Source organism: Mytilus galloprovincialis, chromosome 2, assembly GCF_965363235.1.
Source record: "Mytilus galloprovincialis chromosome 2, xbMytGall1.hap1.1, whole genome shotgun sequence".
NCBI lineage: Eukaryota > Metazoa > Mollusca > Bivalvia > Mytilida > Mytilidae > Mytilus > Mytilus galloprovincialis.
In genome coordinates, this window is record NC_134839.1 from 113,432,622 (window position 1) to 113,454,241 (window position 21,620).

General features: G+C 32.3%; 1 protein-coding gene and 1 long non-coding RNA gene across 3 annotated transcripts; one reads left to right on the plus strand and one right to left on the minus strand.

The window, feature by feature from the left end:
* Positions 1 to 10,552: 10,552 nt before the first annotated feature.
* Positions 10,553 to 16,395, minus strand: LOC143065442 (heat shock 70 kDa protein 12A-like). 2 transcript variants are annotated; one of them, XM_076239013.1, is made up of 5 exons: positions 16,343 to 16,395; positions 14,942 to 15,299; positions 14,383 to 14,610; positions 13,599 to 13,755; positions 10,553 to 12,403 (listed from the first exon to the last, which is right to left on the minus strand). In XM_076239013.1, exons 2-5 carry the CDS (start codon positions 15,275 to 15,277, stop codon positions 11,331 to 11,333), a joined length of 1,794 nt encoding a protein of 597 aa, XP_076095128.1. In that variant the 5' UTR covers positions 15,278 to 15,299; positions 16,343 to 16,395; the 3' UTR covers positions 10,553 to 11,330. The 2 variants fall into 2 exon arrangements, with proteins under 2 accessions (XP_076095128.1, XP_076095129.1); XM_076239014.1 differs by lacking the exon at positions 16,343 to 16,395 and adding an exon at positions 15,752 to 15,973.
* Positions 16,396 to 16,398: 3 nt separating this feature from the next.
* LOC143065443 (uncharacterized) lies at positions 16,399 to 17,568 on the plus strand. Its single transcript, XR_012975471.1, has 3 exons — positions 16,399 to 16,678; positions 17,028 to 17,117; positions 17,517 to 17,568. It is a non-coding gene; the product is annotated as an uncharacterized LOC143065443 (long non-coding RNA).
* Positions 17,569 to 21,620: the final 4,052 nt, after the last annotated feature.

Sequence of the window (21,620 nt, forward strand, 5' to 3'; positions counted from 1 at the left end):
AGTTTTAACGCAAAACAATTACAAAGTTAGAGAGCAAAGAGGATTCAGAATTCTAAAAAATTGGGCCAAATATGGCAAATATTGGATAAGAAAATCCTTTTGTCAACAGGAAATTCATCAAAAAGATCGTCTAATTGATATTCATGTCAACACCGAAGTGCTGACTACTGGGCTGGTGATACCCTCGGTTACTCTGTATTAAACGAGTATTTAAATGAGCCATATAAGACGAATTAAGTAATTAATAGAAATGCACAATTATAGAATTCAGAAAAATCTTTGCATTGTAAATTTTGGGTTTTTTTTATTATTAAATCAGAAATTATCTACCATGCAATCAAATGTCTTGGTTAAATTAGTCCCCTTAAAGTTAAGTTATTTTCTTTATCTTACATGCTGGAATAAAAAAAAACTGAAAATCCTTTCAACTTCAAGGAAATATTTTCAGTAACAGCGCCTCTGACGTACATAATTGTAATCCTGGTATCTATGTTGAGTTTATGTATTGCTAAAGACTGCATGTTAACAAGCACAATGTTATTGACACATATTTATTGTTAAATACTGCAAGTTAACAAGTATGTAAAACAATTGCAGTGTTATTCATTAAAATAATGCCAATCTAGTGTCTTTGGTAGGGTTCGTGTTGTTTATTCGTTAGTTTTCTATGTTGTGACATGTGTACTATTGTTTGTCTGTTTGGGGTTTTTTTTTCATTTTAAGCCATGGCGTTGTCATTGTATTTTAGATTTATGAGTTTGACTGTCACTTTGGTATCTTTCGTCCCTTTTTTACCCCTGTTGAAAGGTCATAAATCGATTGAGAGGAAAAAAATCCGGGTTATAAAGCCAAGGGTGACGCATTAACTACAAGAGTCAATCAATTGAACAATAGAAACACTGAAGTGTATCAAAATCAAACGCCAACTCGGCAACATACAAACGGACTATTTGATAACAACTGCCATATTCCTGTCTTGGAACAGGACATTGTAAGATAAATGGTGGGTTGAATCAGGAACATAGATATTGACGAATCAAACATCACAATTATATTAGAAATATTATATTACAAATATATCTACCTTAAGATAAAACTTGTATATGTTAATTTGTTTGTAATAATGTGGTTAATTTATTGAGCAATATTAATGGTTTGCTGTCAGACGTTCCCAAAATCATAAAATCTCGCGAAGTCTCATGAAATTCTGGAATTTAACAATTTTGTGTTGTAAAGCCTTTCAGATTCATTGCTTGTTAAATATCATCAAATTATCAGTAAGATATTCAATTTACAAAGTATATTACTAAAAATGTATTATTAATCACCAGAAAGGAGATAATTTGTTGACATTGTAGAGATACTTCATGAAAGAAGTAACGGTAGTTAATGTCAAACAAGACTTATTAAACAAGTTAAAACAAAAATTTTCATTTCTCTAATGTTTATTAAAAAGCAACAAACAATATTCTGTTTTGGTTGATCAAATGAATGTTTGATTCATCTACATCAACCATACTGTTTGATTCATTTTGTTGTCAATATCAGAAGAAATTACACTATTTTGACAATCAAAGAAACTACTGAAGTCGAATTAATGATGCAATAAGTCATATATGCATAACTTTCAATTAACGATGCACATTACTGCTAACGATGCACATTACTGTTATAATGAGCAAAAATACTTTCAAACAAAATTTATAACTGTAGTCATTTTCATGTTTGTTAAAATATTGCCGTTTTGTCAGCTTTTAATTACGGAAACTTTATGTTTATTTCTCCGGAGAAAAGATATTCGTACAAATTGTATCAATGTCAATCTAATTTTTAGAGTAGCTAGTGTTTCTCTGATGGATGTTGTGTCTGTTTGTCTACTTTTATGGTAACATAAATAATTCAAAGAGAAACAATGTTCTGCTTAATCTAGAATAACCATAACAGGATTAACGTGCAAGATCTGTTTCTATCTATTTACAGGTAAAAATGATAGTTCTTATTTTAGTATGTGTATTGAAAACAGGCATGGTTCGACCACAGGGAACCGATTTGTTATCTGAAACAACAAACCTGTTTCCGTCCAATCAAAACAATCACCCACGGATCAATGGTTTAACAAGTATAAAGGCCGGGGACAAAATACATTCAGAATCAACCACTAAACTGAGTCCATCAACGGACACAAACTCTCTATCTTCAACTATCATTGTAAATCTAACCTCGGGAGATGTCGCGATTTCCTTAATAGCCAATGATTCAAATAATGGAGTAATAGAGAAAAATCGCAATGGCAAAAAAGGAAACGATATGGATGGCGTAATTGATTATGTAAAATATGTACAGAACGTGTATGTCTTACCGCCACTCTGCATGGCTGGAATAGCGGGAAACACGGTCGTTGGAACAGTTTTATTCAAACAAAGAAGCCTGAATTCGTCTTTCATTTACATGTTTGCTATGGTTGTCGCTGACATATTAAGTTTGATATCAGATCTGTTCATTTCTGCAGGAACTATAATCGAACAGTATACCACATCAGAATGTTTGCGGAAACATTCAATTGAAATGAGTCATTGGAGCGGAGCGTTAGTGTCGATTACATTTCGCTGCACGGCTATAAATATTGTGTGCATTCTTTCCGTTGAAAGATTCATTGCAATATCTTATCCATTTCATCTCAAATCCGCCTTAACCGTCAGATTCCCTCTTACTTTTGTTTCCCTTGCGTTTCTCATTGGTATATTTGCTAATATAGCAAAACCGATTAATATTAAATTCATGGATATCCAGAAAGGCAATACAAGTGTTTATGGAGCGGTTAGAACGGACTTTTATGTAGCCAATAAGGAGATAATGAATACAGTAGTATTTTCCCAACGACTGTTCACCGGACCTGTACAGATCATTATGTTTTGTGTGATGAACGTGCTAATAATACGCGGCATGTTTCGAAGTAGAAAAAACATCAAGGCTGTAAATTCGACATTGATAAGTGATCGAAAGCATTTACAGGCCAAGCTTTGCAAACTATTCCTAGTTCTCTGTGCTTGGAACATACTAGCATTTATACCCAATTCTATTTTATTGATGATTGCAAGGTTTTTCCCAAAGCTTGGACTAAGTAATTTAAGATCGTACACAGCATGGCTTATTGGGGACAGTGGTGATATTCTACGCGTTATAAACAGTGCGAGTGATTTTATTGTTATTATTCTTATGTCCTCAAATATTCGAAAATCCTTTTGTAGTATGTTTAAGCGCAAAACTATTTAACTTAAGCAATAACTTTTATCACTTTCAACATTACAGCTCACTCTTTTAACTATAAGTCATCAGTTATACCGTGTATGGGCATAATTCCTGTTGATGGAATAAAACTAATTTCGTATCATGCTATGAATTGTTCAAACTGTTCCAAAGAAAAATGAAGAGATATACAAATATTCATGAATTTTCTAAATTTTAGAGAAAGAAACAATATGAAAAAGTGTTCAACGGTCCCTTTGACCTGCAGTATCACATTTGTATTCTTAGGTTAAAATTGGGTATTATGTATATGTTCTATGACTTCTTACAGTGTAAAATTGCGTGTAGTTAGTAATTTCTTCCAGTAGTTTTCTTAAAAGTTGAGGTTTTTTTTCTGTATGATAATAAATGTTGTAAAGCTAAGAATAATTTAAATCTAGGTTTTTATGTTAATTTTCTACCTATGAAACTACCTGTACAAAGTCAGGAATATGACATTTCATTCGTTTGATGTGTTTGAGCTTTTAATTTTGCCATTCGATTACGTTTTAAATTTTCCTCCGAATTCGGTATTTTTGTTATTTTACTTTTCTCAAATAACATGTTACAGACCACAACATTACTGTCAGTGAAGTTCAATGTTACAGTAATCATAATAACATGTTACAGACCACAACATTACTGTCAGTGAAGTTCTCTGTTACAGTAATCTTAATAACATGTTAAAGACCACAACATTACTGTCAGTGAAATTCAATGTTACAGTAATCATAATAACATGTTAAAGACCACAACATTATTGTCAGTGAAGTTCTATGTTACAGTAATCATAATAACATGTTACAGACCACAACATTACTGTCAGTGAAGTTCAATGTTACAGTAATCATAATAACATGTTACAGACCACCACATTACTGTCAGTGAAGTTCAATGTTACAGTAATCATAATAACATGTTACAGACCACATTACTGTCAGTGAAGTTCAATGTTACAGTAATCATAATAACATGTTACAGACCACCACATTACTGTCAGTGAAGTTCAATGTTACAGTAATCATAATAACATGTTACAGACCACAACATTACTGTCAGTGAAGTTCAATGTGACAGTAATCATAATAACATGTTACAGACCACAACATTACTGTCAGTGAAGTTCAATGTGACAGTAATCATAATAACATGTTACAGACCACCACATTACTGTCAGTGAAGTTCTATGTGACAGTAATCATAATAACATGTTACAGACCACCACATTACTGTCAGTGAAGTTCAATGTTACAGTAATTATAATAACATGTTACAGACCACAACATTACTGTCAGTGAAGTTCAAAGTTACAGTAATCATAATAACATGTTATAGACCACAATATTACTGTCAGTGAAGTTCAATGTTATAGTAATCATAATAACATGTTACAGACCACAACATTACTGTCAGTGAAGTTCAATGTTACAGTAATTATAATAACATGTTACAGACCACAATATTACTGTCAGTGAAGTTCAATCTTACAGTAATCATAATAACATGTTAAAGACCACAACATTACTGTCAGTGAAGTTCAATGTTATAGTAATCATAATAACATGTTACAGACCACAACATTACTGTCAGTGAAGTTCAATGTTACAGTAATCATAATAACATGTTACAGACCACAACATTACTGTCAGTGAAGTTCTATGTTACAGTAATCATAATAACATGTTACAGACCACAAAATTACTGTCAGTGTAGTTTAATGCTACTGTAATCATAATAACATGTTACAGACCACAACATTACTGTCAGTGAAGTTCAATGTTACAGTAATCATAATAACATGTTACAGACCACAACATTACTGTCAGTGAAGTTCAATGTAACAGTAATCATAATAACATGTTACAGACCACAAGATTACTGTCAGTGAAGTTCAATGTTACAGTAATCATAATAACATGTTACAGACCACAACATTACTGTCAGTGAAGTTCAATGTTACAGTAATCATAATAACATGTTACAGAACACAACATTACTGTCAGTGAAGTTCAATGTTACAGTAATCATAATAACATGTTACAGACCACAACATTACTGTCAGTGAAGTTCAATGTTACAGTAATCATAATAACATGTTACAGACCACAACATTACTGTCAGTGAAGTTCTATGTTACAGTAATCATAATAACATGTTACAGACCACAAGATTACTGTCAGTGTAGTTTAATGCTACTGTAATCATAATAACATGTTACACACCACAACATTACTGTCAGTGAAGTTCAATGTTACAGTAATCATAATAACATGTTACAGACCACAACATTACTGTCAGTGAAGTTCAATGTTACAGTAATCATAATAACATGTTACAGACCACAACATTACTGTCAGTGAAGTTCAATGTAACAGTAATCATAATAACATGTTACAGACCACCACATTACTGTCAGTGAAGTTCAATGTGACAGTAATCATAATAACATGTTACAGACCACATTACTGTCAGTGAAGTTCAATGTTACAGTAATCATTATAACATGTTACAGACCACAACATTACTGTCAGTGAAGTTCAATGTTACAGTAATCATTATAACATGTAACAGACCACAAGATTACTGTCAGTGAAGTTCAATGTTACAGTAATCATAATAACATGTTACAGACCACAACATTACTGTCAGTGAAGTTCAATGTGACAGTAATCATAATAACATGTTACAGACCACAACATTACTGTCAGTGAAGTTCAATGTGACAGTAATCATAATAACATGTTACAGACCACCACATTACTGTCAGTGAAGTTCTATGTGACAGTAATCATAATAACATGTTACAGACCACAACATTACTGTCAGTGAAGTTCAATGTTACAGTAATCATAATAACATGTTACAGACCACCACATTACTGTCAGTGAAGTTCAATATTACAGTAATCATAATAACATGTTACAGACCACAAGATTACTGTCAGTGAAGTTCAATGTTACAGTAATCATAATAACATGTTACAGACCACAACATTACTGTCAGTGAAGTTTAATGTTACAGTAATCATAATAAAATGTTACAGAACACAACATTACTGTCAGTGAAGTTCAATGTTACAGTAATCATAATAACATGTTACAGACCACAAGATTACTGTCAGTGAAGTTCAATATTACAGTAATCATAATAACATGTTACAGACCACAACATTACTGTCAGTGAAGTTCTATGTTACAGTAATCATAATAACATGTTACAGACCACAACATTACTGTCAGTGAAGTTCAATGTTACAGTAATCATTATAACATGTTACAGACCACAACATTACTGTCAGTGAAGTTCAATGTTACAGTAATCATTATAACATGTTACAGACCACAAGATTACTGTCAGTGAAGTTCAATGCTACAGTAATCATAATAACATGTTACAGACCACAAGATTAATGTCAGTGAAGTTCTATGTTACAGTAATCATAATAACATGTTACAGTCCACAACATAACTGTCAGTGTAGTTCTATGTTACATTAATCATAATAACATGTTACAGACCACAACATTACTGTCAGTTAAGTTCAATGCTACAGTAATCATAATAACATGTTACAGTCCACAACATAACTGTCAGTGTAGTTCTATGTTACATTAATCATAATAACATGTTACAGACCACAACATTACTGTCAGTGAGGTTCAATGTTACAGACCACAACATTACTGTCAGTGAAGTTCAATGCTACAGTAATCATAATAACATGTTACAGACCACAACATTACTGTCAGTGAAGTTCAATGTTACAGTAATCATAATAACATGTTACAGACCACAACATTACTGTCAGTGAAGTTCAGTGTTACAGTAATCATAATAACATGTTACAGACCACAACATTACTGTCAGTGAAGTTCAATGTTACAGTAATCATAATAACATGTTACAGACCACAAGATTACTGTCAGTGAAGTTCAATGTTACAGTAATCATAATAACATGTTACAGACCACAACATAACTGTCAGTGAAGTTTAATGCTACAGTAATCATAATAACATGTTACAGACCACAACATTACTGTCAGTGAAGTTCAATGTTACAGTAATCATAATAACATGTTACAGACCACAACATTACTGTCAGTGAAGTTCAATGCTACAGTTATCATTATAACATGTTACAGACCACAAGATTACTGTCAGTGAAGTTCAATGTTACAGTAATCATAATAACATGTTACAGACCACAACATTACTGTCAGTGAAGTTCAATGTTACAGTAATCATAATAACATGTTACAGACCACAAGATTACTGTCAGTGAAGTTCAATGTGACAGTAATCATAATAACATGTTACAGACCACACGATTACTGTCAGTGAAGTTCAATGTTACAGTAATCATTATAACATGTTACAGACCTCAAGATTACTGTCAGTGAAGTTCAATGTTACAATAATCATTATAACATGTTAGAGACCACAAGATTACTGTCAGTGAAGTTCAATGTTACAGTAATCATAATAACATGTTACAGACCACAAGATTACTGTCAGTGAAGTTCAATGTTACAGTAATCATAATAACATGTTACAGACCACAAGATTACTGTCAGTGAAGTTCAATGTTACAGTAATCATAATAACATGTTACAGACCACAAGATTACTGTCAGTGAAGTTCAATGCTACAGTAATCATAATAACATGTTACAGACCACAACATTACTGTCAGTGAAGTTCAATGTTACAGTAATCATAATAACATGTTACAGACCACAACATTACTGTCAGTGAAGTTCAATGTTACAGTAATCATAATAACATGTTACAGACCACAACATTACTGTCAGTGAAGTTCAATGTGACAGTAATCATAATAACATGTTACAGACCACAACATTACTGTCAGTGAAGTTCAATGTGACAGTAATCATAATAACATGTTACAGACCACAACATTACTGTCAGTGAAGTTCAATGTGACAGTAATCATAATAACATGTTACAGACCACAACATTACTGTCAGTGAAGTTCAATGTTACAGTTATCATAATAACATGTTACAGACCACAAGATTACTGTCAGTGAAGTTCAATGTTACAGTAATCATAATAACGTGTTACAGACCACCACATTACTGTCAGTGAAGTTCAATGTTACAGTAATCATAATAACATGTTACAGACCACCACATTACTGTCAGTGAAGTTCTATGTGACAGTTATCATAATAACATGTTACAGACCACAAGATTACTGTCAGTGAAGTTCAATGTGACAGTAATCATAATAACATGTTACAGACCACAACATTACTGTCAGTGAAGTTCAATGTGACAGTAATCATAATAACATGTTACAGACCACAACATTACTGTCAGTGAAGTTGAATGTTACAGTTATCATAATAACATGTTACAGACCACAAGATTACTGTCAGTGAAGTTCAATGTGACAGTAATCATAATAACATGTTACAGACCACAACATTACTGTCAGTGAAGTTCAATGTTACAGTAATCATAATAACATGTTACAGACCACAACATTACTGTCAGTGAAGTTCAATTTTACATTAATCATAATAACATGTTACAGACCACAACATTACTGTCAGTGAAGTTCAATGTTACAGTAATCATAATAACATGTTACAGACCACAACATTACTGTCAGTGAAGTTCAATGTTACAGTAATCATAATAACATGTTACAGACCACAAGATTACTGTCAGTGAAGTTCAATGTTACAGTAATCATAATAACATGTTACAGACCACCACATTACTGTCAGTGAAGTTCAATGTTACAGTAATCATAATAACATGTTACAGACCACAACATTACTGTCAGTGAAGTTCAATGTTACAGCAGTAATCATAATAACATGTTACAGACCACAACATTACTGTCAGTGTAGTTCAATGTTACAGTAATCATAATAACATGTTACAGACCACAACATTACTGTCAGTGAAGTTCAATGCGACAGTAATCATAATAACATGTTACAGACCACAATTTTACTGTCAGTGAAGTTCAATGTGACAGTAATCATAATCACATGTTACAGACCACCACATTACTGTCAGTGAAGTTCAATGTGACAGTAATCATAATAACATGTTACAGACCACCACATTACTGTCAGTGAAGTTCAATGTTACAGTTATCATAATAACATGTTACAGACCACAACATTACTGTCAGTGAAGTTCTATGTTACAGTAATCATAATAACATGTTACAGACCACAAGATTACTGTCAGTGAAGTTCAATGTTACAGTCATCATAATAACATGTTACAGACCACAACACTACTGTCAGTGAAGTTCAATGTTACAGTAATCATAATAACATGTTACAGACCACAACATTACTGTCAGTGAAGTTCAATGTGACAGTAATCATAATAACATGTTACAGACCACAACATTACTGTCAGTGAAGTTCAATGTTACAGTAATCATAATAACATGTTACAGACCACAACATTACTGTCAGTGAAGTTCAATGTTACAGTAATCATAATAACGTGTTACAGACCACCACATTACTGTCAGTGAAGTTCAATGTTACAGTAATCATAATAACATGTTACAGACCACAACATTACTGTCAGTGAAGTTCAATGTTACAGTAATCATAATAACATGTTACAGACCACCACATTACTGTCAGTGAAGTAACATTACTGTCAGTGAAGTTCAATGTGACAGTAATCATAATAACATGTTACAGACCACAACATTACTGTCAGTGAAGTTCAATGTTAATAATCATAATCAGTTGATATTCAACAATAGCATTTGTTTGTCTCAGCTCTCTCTTTGGTGTGGTATTATTTGTCACAGATTGACGATTACAGTTGTTTGTCGTTCGTGATGCCGATGCACTGCTTTCCATCTAAATAATTTGTATAAGCTGCTGTTAGGTATCTACTCATCGAAGTTTGCGTTTATCCGTGCCACATAATAATGTGACAGTTGACGTTAATAAAACATTGCTTTCTTGTGTATTATGGTATTCACTTATTGAGGTTTGAGTACTGAACTAGTTTTACCCCTCAACATGTTTATGTGTCTGTTCCTTTTGTGTATTTTTCGAGTTAAATCAAACATTCCGTTTTTTTTTTTTTTTTCTATGCATTGTTTTAACGTTGCTACGGATATCACATGCAATTACTGTTTAATTGTATACGGAAATAATATAACCTCTAATGTTTGTTTGTTTTGTTCATACTTTGTGAATATTCTGTCAATATAATGGAATTTTATGCGAATATCATACAAAGGAGAGGTTTAGCTAGCTATAAAAACATGTTTAATCCACTATCTTCTACATAAGAAAATGTTTTTACCAAATCAGGAATATGACAGTTGTTTTCCATTCATTTGATGTGTTTGAGCTTTTGGTTTTGCCATTTGATATGGAACTCGTAGTTTTGAATTTTCCTCAGTATTTTTGTTATTTTACTATATTCAACTTTTGGTATCCATCAGCCAATCAAAACTAGGAAATTGTATGAAATCAATTGTAAGTGAACAACAAACTTACTTAAGATCAAAGATTATTCAGAATGATAACTATATATTTCTTGGTATTAGAAAATCTCGAGAAAAAATGTCCGTGTACACAATTTGCAATAAAATATCATAGCCTTGTACAGTTTGGAAAGAAATTTTTGTCTGAACCAGAATTTACAATTGCCAGATATCCCATTTGTATGATCGGCAACAATCATGTATGTTCCAGTTACATGCTTAAAAGCCATGTCGCGTGTAACATAGTATCTACATCTTACACAATCCAAACAGACTTTCAGTACAAAGGCTTCGTGCTTTCGGAAATTCTGGCATACTCTCACACGTATTAATATAACAATAACATTCAACAAATAATAACAAGGTTTACCGTAGAATAAAATGAGCATTTTTCCTAAGTATATAATTAAAAAAATTCCCAGCATAATTTAATCTTTTTTGTCCATTTTTATCAGATAATTTCAGTATCAAGAATATTTATACGTTTTCGGGGGGAAATCCACTTTCCGTCAACGTTTTGTAGAATTGATATATTATATTTCATTTCATTAGGCATTCAAAAGTAGCTTCCGCTTTCCTGTTTGTGTCTTCCTCAGATGCTGTTACCTCTAGTTCTGTGTACCCAAAATGCATTTCTACTTTTATACGCCTACTCTTACCACGTTCAACGTCCGGAATAGGAACAGTTAATATTCCTAAACGACTAACACCTTTGTCAATGGTGTATATTGGGTTTACGTTTTCAGACTGATAAACTTCGACCGTTGCCTCGGTGTCAGTTGACCTTGTAGGACTACACAACATCGTATACGTAGTTTTCCCAACTGTAAGAGGGTCACCTTTCTTTGCAATTGTTCTGAATATGTCGCTGCACATTACTCGTCCTTCAATTAAACATTTCAGCTTTGCTGGGTGTCTCCGGTCGTCATATGGCATGTTTACAGTTATGCCGTATGTTCGCGGACAAATGCGCTCACTTATTAGTTCCGGATTATGTCCAAACATAACAGCTCCTTTTAGAACTGCTAATACTGCATCTTGTGGACTAATAATTACAAGGTTTGAAAATTCCCTTTTTACCCGTTCAACTAATATTGGTGAATCAGAAAAGCCTCCTACCATTAGTATAGAGTCTATGTGTCTTCTCTGTCGCTTAGATGTTGCTAAAAGATCTCTTACATGTGAAATTATCGATTCAATTGATTTTTCAAAGAATTGTTTAATGATTTTAGGCTCATATCGAAGTTTTTCATTCGAAACAGTGACTGTTTTGCTGTGAACTGATTTCTTTAGGTCTTCCTGTATGGAGTCAGATTTGCGAATATCACAGTATGTGCGAAATAAAGAAGCTGGATATGGAATAGTTGTCTTAGTTCTTTGTGATTCTTTTGTACCTCTTTTCTTTGCTTCAAACTTTCTTTTAATTTCTAAGATATCTTCTGGACATTCTTTAATGTACGTTTCCCATACATCCTTACCAAATAAATCCTTTAAAAAGCATTCATACTCGAGATCAACAAAAGTTCCTCCCCAAGGACCTCCGCTTGGTTCGCTTAGTTCTTTAAGAACAGAATCATTTTGTACTTCATAAGTCGTCACATCGATAGTTCCACCTACAATGGTCAGAAAGATTTTACGCCTGTATTGAGCTATTTCCTTATTATGTCTGTTTTGTTTTGTTCACGCATCGTTGTCAATATAATGGAATTTTGTTCGACTGTCATACAAGTGAAAGGTTTCGCTAGCTATAAAACCAGGTTCAATTCGCCATTTTATACACAAAAAAATGACTGTACCAAGTCAGGAATATGACAATTGTTATCCATTCGTTTGAAATGTTTGAGCTTTTAAATTTGCCTTCGGGTTGTGGACTTTCCGTTTTAAATTTTCCTCGGAGTTCAGTATTTTTTATGATTTTACTTTTTACACAAATTAGAGCGATGATAAGCATACTTTTTAGCCTTTAATATGCTATCAAACAGACCCACAACAGACCTAAAAAAACCAATTGCACATGGTCGCTATCTTTATTCGTACTTATGTTCACATCGATTGAAAGTCTTCAAGGGTCATCTCGGTGGCTAATTAGATGACGTCTAGACAAAAATGCACACCAAATGCTAATATATATTATTGAGCCCATGCATAGTAAAGCACTAATATTTTAAACCTTTTGGTGATATGAATATACCTTTTAGTATGTTTTTAATGAAATATGAGATTTGAATCGGTGAACATGAATTCGACATGATAATCTATAATGTCCTCGTAAAACGTCATTTGATTAAACAGCTCAACCGGCATACCAAACGGACGGACTATTGTCTCAAATATTAGACATTATATATTGAGTGTTTACCATAACTTTAATCATATGATACTTTCAACATCCCCTTTTGCAATATGAGCTAAATTTTTTAGTAGAAATTAACAACTTAAGGTCACCGTATGGTTTCAACAATGAGAAAAGGCCATACCGCATAGTCGGCTTTAAAAAAAAAATCACAAATCACAAATTTAAAACAATTCAAACGAGAAAACTAACGGCCTAATTAATGTACTAAATATGAATGAAAACAAATATGTAACACAACAACATATGTTTGTGTGTTGATATTTGGTGCCACTGTCAATGTTATTGGCTATGTCATTGTGGTCAGTATCTATTTGAGGAGGAGGTTGGGATACAGCGAGAACCATGACCTTCCAGCGGCATGAAAAATAGTTAGATTAATATGAGCATAGGATAAATGATACTTAGTGGCCACGCTAAAAAAGAATAGTTATGTTAAATTAAAACAATAATACCTCCACAGTCTAGAACCAAGAACTGATGACCTGGTTCAAAAGATTGAAGACTACATCCCTCTGTTCCTTCCTTCCTCTGAACAGTTGCCTCTTTGCAATAAATGGCGGCCGCTTCCGGTTCATAAGCAAGAGTTAAGAGGTCTTCATTTATACCAGCCTTAAATATATTGCAAGGAGATGTGGTAAGATTTCGAACTTGCGACTTGAAACTTGTATTTCTCTCTTTTTTAAATTAACTTAAAATTAAAAAAACAAAACTATCTACTCTTTGAAGCACCCAATTGATATGATTATCACGAGTCTTTTACAGGACAATACAAGTCAAACCCAAATAGGATTTTAAAAAGATAACAACACTATGCATGATTTCTCATAATTTAATCAAAATGACGTAAAAATAGTAATTTTGTTATATATAATTTCACATTGAAGAAAAGCAATAATACTGAACATTTCCAACATCGATCCAAAAAGGAATGGTCATTGATCGATCCTATACAAATAAAAAAAATATATATATCAAATAAGGTACATCAAAACTCTTACGTGTTTATTGGTTTAGTTCAAAACAATATTATCTGATACTATAACCAAGAAAAGAAGTAAACATATATAAAACAACTCTATTAATCAAATCACTTTGTTCGAAAATTTAAAATAATTCAGTTTCAGCTTTACAAAGCAAAACCAAAATGGAACCAGATTAAATTGTTTCGACATAAATGATCTTATATACCGAAACATACATGTCTTATGTTCAAATCATTAAGTTTATATATATTACCTCCTTTGCAGCTTCTCTCATGAACTGTTTTGCATTGTCCTTCCAAATCGCCGGTACTGTTAAAACCCAGTGAATATCACCTTCGTTCAATTTGAAATTGGCTACTTTGCAGGACTTCAGAAAATGTTCTTTTAAAAATCGAATTGACTCCGAGAAAACTTTAAGCGCTTTCATCCCTTTACCGGTAACGTCTTCTAATATCAGGTCTCTTGATATTTTGTTTTTTCTCTAAAAAGAAAAACTTTTTTATACCTCACCGTAATAAACGGATTTTGCTCATTATTAAAGGTAATTTTGTTATCTGTAATTGTTCATTTCTTTTTCCTTTGGTCTATAAAACAATTATGTCAAATATATGATATAAAGTATATAACGGTTAAGTCTAGTTTTCGAATTGGTGCTGGTAAAATTCGCCTTAGCAGTAATAAACATGCATTCAATTTTGCGTAAATATAAATAAAATAAACAGTATTTAAATTAATTCGTATAACAAAAGAGGAAAACAATGAAAACGTAAAATTGTCACAGTAATCAATCAAACAATCACTTTAACACTAACCCTTGATATTGGATGCTGTAGGGCGGACTCATCTTGAAACAACTTCATTTTAAACCTTGAGAAATAACTGTATCCCTCGGCATCTCCACCCTCTAGGAGCTCGGAATATGTCCTCTCTGCATCGTATCCGAAACTATCAAGTGTTCCATCCTCGTCAAACAATATAGCTGTTGGAGCTTTTGCTGTTATAAGTCCGTCTCCTGACTGCCAGTTTTCATTACTGTAAATCTTTGTGTGATCTTTCTTGTATTCATCGCGAAAAGAATAAGCATATCCAGAATATGTAGTTCCAAAGTCTATAGCTACAACGACTAACGCGTTTTGTTTTCTCCCCATATCAACTTCAGAAACATAACTTCTGTAATAGATAATGTCAATAGAGTTCACCATTTTTACATGTATTACAATTTAATGTTATGAATTAGATATGAAATATGGATGATAGGTTAACGTTAGAACTTAGAGGTTCTTCCAAAAGACTGCAACTCAAAGACAGTAGAACAACGATATCTTTAGAAGTCTTCAACTTTGTATGTTCGCTAAATTGACACAAATCTAATCAAAGTTGAGAATAAACTCATCAAATTTCGTTTTTCATTTCAGCTTCCGATCTAAGTACGCTACCAGTAATATACTATTTGACTGACTATACATTATCATAAGTTATTCGTAGTAAAGCATTAAAAAACTATAAAGTTATAACTTTTAAAATGTACGAATATACCGTTGGATGCTATAGATAAATGAAATGCTTTTGATAGTCGTTTCAATTAGGTTGACATTTATCATTTTACAACCTCAGCACTATACCTCCAGACAATGTTATCCAACAGCTTCTGTTCTGTCTCTCACTTATTGAAATGGTTCTAAAAAATTGAATGCAATAAGCGTTCTTCTTCAATGGATAGGATAAATATGCCAGATTTACTGTGATGAGATGTTTATAGCTTTAATTATTCTCCTGTTCTAGTTATATGTACATGTTGGGAATATAAGTAAAGATATATAAATCAAGCTTGTCGACAGGTTGTGAGTATTTCTTTAGGCACACATCTGTACATGTACTCTTATGTTTAAATTGTAATGGTTTGATGATAAAGAAAAACTCGAAACCACCCCGCCGTATTCTTTAGCAATTATTGCAATCAACAATGAGTATTTGTTTATTTGCTGTGCAAACATAAATAAATCTCTGCATACTCCCAATAGTTAAACATGTTCAACACGATTTTTAGCAATGTAATAAAAACGAAAGTCGACCACTTGTTATCTCGAAAGAACATATTTAATATGTATTATAGTACCTAATCTGACCTTTATAGAAACGTATGCCCAAGTTATGCCTGTTAAGAATGAAGTTATGCAAAAAGTTCAATTAAAATCATAAAAGTAGCATAATACCTGAATGAAAGGATTTACTTCCTTCATTTTGATATCTTTTACCTTTAGGAATTGTGGTAAAGTGTTATTTTGGGATATATGTATTTTATATATAAGTAATACTGTAGTATTATATTATTGCATGGTTAAACTATACGGAGTGTATATTTCAGGTTCGCTCAGGTGTGACTTTTATCAGGTGTTTCAATTGTGTTTTATTGGTATTGATTAGTGGTCAATTCTTTGGCGGGAACTTTACATTTCTACATGGTCACTTTGTGTAATGGACACCATTTTCATTGTCTAGTAAATTGTAATATTATATTCTATTTGGAGTTTGGTTTTCCTATTTATAAGGTCAGTTATTCTTCTTATACTAATATATTAATTATCTATCCTTATAATTATATGTATGCATGATTTACGAATGTTATGAATAAATGCATGTTTGAATGATGTGTAGATATGATATGCAAGTGTAACAATAGAAAACTTAAAAGAACTTTAAATCTCTTTAATAATTATGCTTTTATGGTTAAAACAGTAAATTATATAAAACAGCTAAATTTCAGTAAATGGATTAAACTATTGAATTTTATGGAATGAATGTTTGATATTAAATAAAGTCATAAATTGATAAAGATAATAACTATCTTATTTTGATATGCAGATTAGGTTAGTTATGAATTTAATATTTGTACTGCAGGTATATTCCATATTGATGACCCACCATGTCGGCATCAACCTGATGTGATTGTACTTTTATTGTATTCAAGCCTTCACAAATACCTGTGAGGTAGGTTATGTTATGTTGAATCTATGTGCGTTTTGCTTATTGTATTGTCTGCTTTAGAAAGTGCTTTATGCTTTGTTTGCACGTATGTTCTTGCTTTGCATGTATATGTTATTTTTAAATATGCTTATTTAAATTTGGTATTTAACAGTTCATTTCATTACTGTTATAATGTATTACTAATGCATCGACATATGCATTATGATTAGATGTATTCATGAGACAATAGAATTGGAGATCACTATTTCCGACTTAATGAAATTATATAGTATTCTTTTATTATTGAAATTCTTGGAAAAGTAAACAGTTTCCTTGTTCATAATTGTTAACATAATGTTTTAAACCTTTTATATAGTTACTTAATTATATTACATCCATTAATATAATGTATTGTTATTACAGGGTATTTATTTTGGATTACAATATAGAACGAAATAAAGAATCCATAACTTTATATTGTCTTGGTGTATTCATTTGCCACGAAACAAGACTACATGTTTGGCGCCCAACGTAATATTTCGTCACAGATCAAATCAGTTGATGTCACCTGTGTTTTACCTGTGTGCGCGTCATCGATAATTCTACGTCACAGATCTACCTACGTATATTGACTGACCAGTAACATTTATTTAGCTTCCGGTGTCAACATTCAGCACGTTCAGAAATTGGATTCATGTGGATATCAACTTGGATTGTGAATTCATTAATGGGTCAGTACTGTGCATTGTATGTTTATATATGTTGTATTGTTTGTCATATGTATTGTATAAACCGATCATAATTATTTGTTCATTTGGAAATTGCCATTAGAAACTTTAATTGAGTTTGAAAAAAACTTTGTCAAAATTTTCATTCATGTTTTAGTTTACATTGAAAAAAACCACTTGTCTAATGATATTTTATATTGAATAGATAGACAATCGTTATTTGGTATTGAGCATACAGTGTACATGTAAATTAAGTGTGATATAGACATTATTCATACATAGTTTTGTAATTAGACTTGAACATTTTGTGTTTGTTGAGACCCCATACACTTGTATCCCTACCCCCGGGAAAGGTCATAGAGGTCAACCGGAAGTACTAGATATTGACATTTTTGTTTACATTAGCAACTACATATCAGTAGTTAGCAGTTAGATACACTGATTTAAAATTTACTTTTGATTTTTGTGCATACACACATACACTTAGTTGTACATTGAAAATATTTTACAAATTTATTTGTTTTATTTGGACTTAGTAAAATTACCAGTGAGATATCAACATACACTGATTGATTGATAGTTACACATAAACACACATAGTCCATTCCACCTTGACTTAGCATTTCACATTGTACTTTACATTGTTTATATTTGTACATTGTCATGTTTATTGTTTATGTGTATTGCATTTGACATTGTTCATTGTTGTTTACATTGTCATATATGTATGTGTATTGTGTACATGTGTATTGTGAAATTGATTTGTTTGTGTACAATTGTCATTGATTTGTTTGTGTACAATTGTCGTTGATATTTGTTACATTTAACATTAATTTGATGAAATAGTTAAAACTTTTCTAGAAACTAAATTTTGAATTAAAAGTTTAAACTTTAAAAGTTTAATTGAGATCAGTGAGCTTGTGTAGTACAATTAACACTTGATTATTTAACCTTCATACTTACCATCCTTACTTATCCACCATATTACACCATACCTAGGAAAGGCACTTATACTATATTTAACTTTCTATTACTATTTCTTGGACTTAGTCTTTAGTGGAGAGAGTTATTTAGGTTGGTTTAGGTTAGCTTGGTATAGTTTGTTGTTAGTTTAGTTGTACTTTGACTTGAGTAGATTGGAACAGTGATACAGTATAGTTATCTTGTGATTATATTGTCCTAGTTGTACCGTATATATAGTTGTCTGTATATTCATTTGTATATATTTAACTTGCATATTTATTTACATATTTTTTTTCTCTCTTTGATTTGATATCATACTTGTCTGACATGGGTTTGTAGACGTACAAGCTTTACAACTCATATACAAGTTCAGGTTTTGCATATAGTTGGTAAGTCATTGTGGTTATATATATATTTCTTATATTGATTTGTGTTATTCTCTTTAGTATTGTTTATATATAGTGATTATCTTGAATTGCTTTTCATTTATTAATATATTGATTTTCTTTGTAGTTATTAATATCTTTATTTTCTTTTTGATTTTCAGATATACTGTTTTGGTTTAGAGTCTATACTGTGTGATTTTGATTGACTTATACTTTATTTAGTTTCAGACACATATATTTATTTACATGTATTTATTGTCTATTGCTATTTACATTTGACTTTGGATTAATTTATACATTTTCTTTTCAGATAATTTGAATTTGATTTTATTACATTCTTTACTTAAGCACTTATTAGTGTATTTACTTAAGCACTTACCAGTGAAACTTATTTAGTCACTTCTTAGTGAAATTTATTTAGTCACTTCTTAGTGAAAATTATCTTAGTTTATTTTTCATTATTTACATTTTGGTTATTGTTCACTTTACTTATCATTTCTTTTTCAGAATATTTAGTTTATTATTATCAACTTGAGTGAAAACTTTATTTCATTTTTATCTCATTATTCATATTGAGTTGAATTTTGTTTTCTTTATTCACTTTTTAGTGAATCTTTATTTACAAATCACTTATAAGTGAAACAAATATATATCAACATGGCGCATCCAGAAGAAATTGCACCTGAAGATATCGCTCTGTTGAAATTATTGAAGAAAGAGGTGGGAGAACATCCAGTAGATATTGCAGAATTCATGAAGAAATGTTTGGCTTATAAAGGAGAGGAGTCTAAACAGAAAGTGAAAGATGAACCATCCAAACATACCAAGTACAGAGATCCACCCAGGATATCAAACTTTTCTGGAAACAACACCAAAGGGGAAACCAGCTACGAACTTTGGAGGTATGAAGTAACTGGATTGATGGCTGATAAATTGTACGACCAAGAGAACATCAATTATGCTGTTAGACGATCACTGAAAGGAGATGCAGGAATGGTTGCCATGCACCTTGGAGCAAAAGCCAGTATACCAGATATCTTGCACAAGCTTGACAGTATATATGGAGCTGTGGAGAAAAAGGAGGATTTACTTGCTCAGTTCTACCGAGCCAGACAAGATGATACTGAGACAGTTACTAAATGGAGTTGTAGATTGGAAAACATCATCGGTCGAGCAGTAGATAGAGGATTAGTACAACCAAAAGAAAGAAATGGCATGCTACATTCTATGCTATGGACTGGTTTGAAGACAGAATTAAAGGATATATCAGGCCATAAGTTTGACACCATAAAGGATTTTGATGAGCTCAGAGTTGTACTTAGACAGATAGAAACAGATCATGAGGAGAGGAAGTTATCATCTCATAAGCCACAACCAGCCAAAGCAACTGCAATTTCTGATATTTCAATACAGGAATCACAGATGAATAAATTTGAAGGATTGATTAATCAACTTACTACCAGGATGGATAGATGGGAAACAGATTTTAGAGGAAGAGGATCAATTAGAGGTCGAGGTTATAGGAACAATAGAGGATATTTCAACAGAAATCAAGGACAGTACAACAGAGGAGGAGGACATGTACAACAGCAAGGATATCATGAGTCATCTACACCACAAGCTACTTTAACTTCAAATTACCAACACCAGGAAGAAAAGAAATGCTTTCGATGTGGATTACCAGGACACTATAAGATTGGTTGTACAGCAATATTAGATGGAAAGAAGAATTTAAACTACAAGAAGTCTATGGGTCAGGACCACCCTTAGGCTTATGCGAGTCAACTACGACAGGTCCTTCTACACAAGTACCACCAGGATTATTTGGAAGCCCAACAGAAACTGAGGTAATACTACATGGTAGAACAGTTGAGAGTCTTCTTGACACTGGATCAACAGTTTCAACAGTCAGCCACACATATTACAACAACAACTTAATTGATTTGCCACTTCAACAACTTAACACCTTATTAGATATAGAGTGTGCAGATGGACAGCAACTGCCATATGAAGGATACATAGAAACAGAACTTCAGATACCACTTCAGACTGAAAGATACCCATGCATTATATTGGTGATTCCAGACAGTACATACAACACCCAAGTACCACTACTCATTGGAACCAATATCCTACAACACATCATGAAGTTATTGCAACTGCAACATGGCAACAGGTATTTACAAACATCAAAACTCAGCACTTCATGGTACCTTACCTTTAGAACTATCACACTCAGAGAAAAGGAACTTCAACGTCACAACAATACATTGGCTGTTATCAAGAATGCTATTGGCAAGCCAGTTACCATCAAGCCAAATTCAACGGTTCAGATACCAGGTTATATCGACAAAGAACTACCATATAGTACAACACCAGCTATGCTTCTTCCATCAACTTTACAACCCAACTGCAATGATCTTGAAGTAGAACCATCACTTATAGAATTC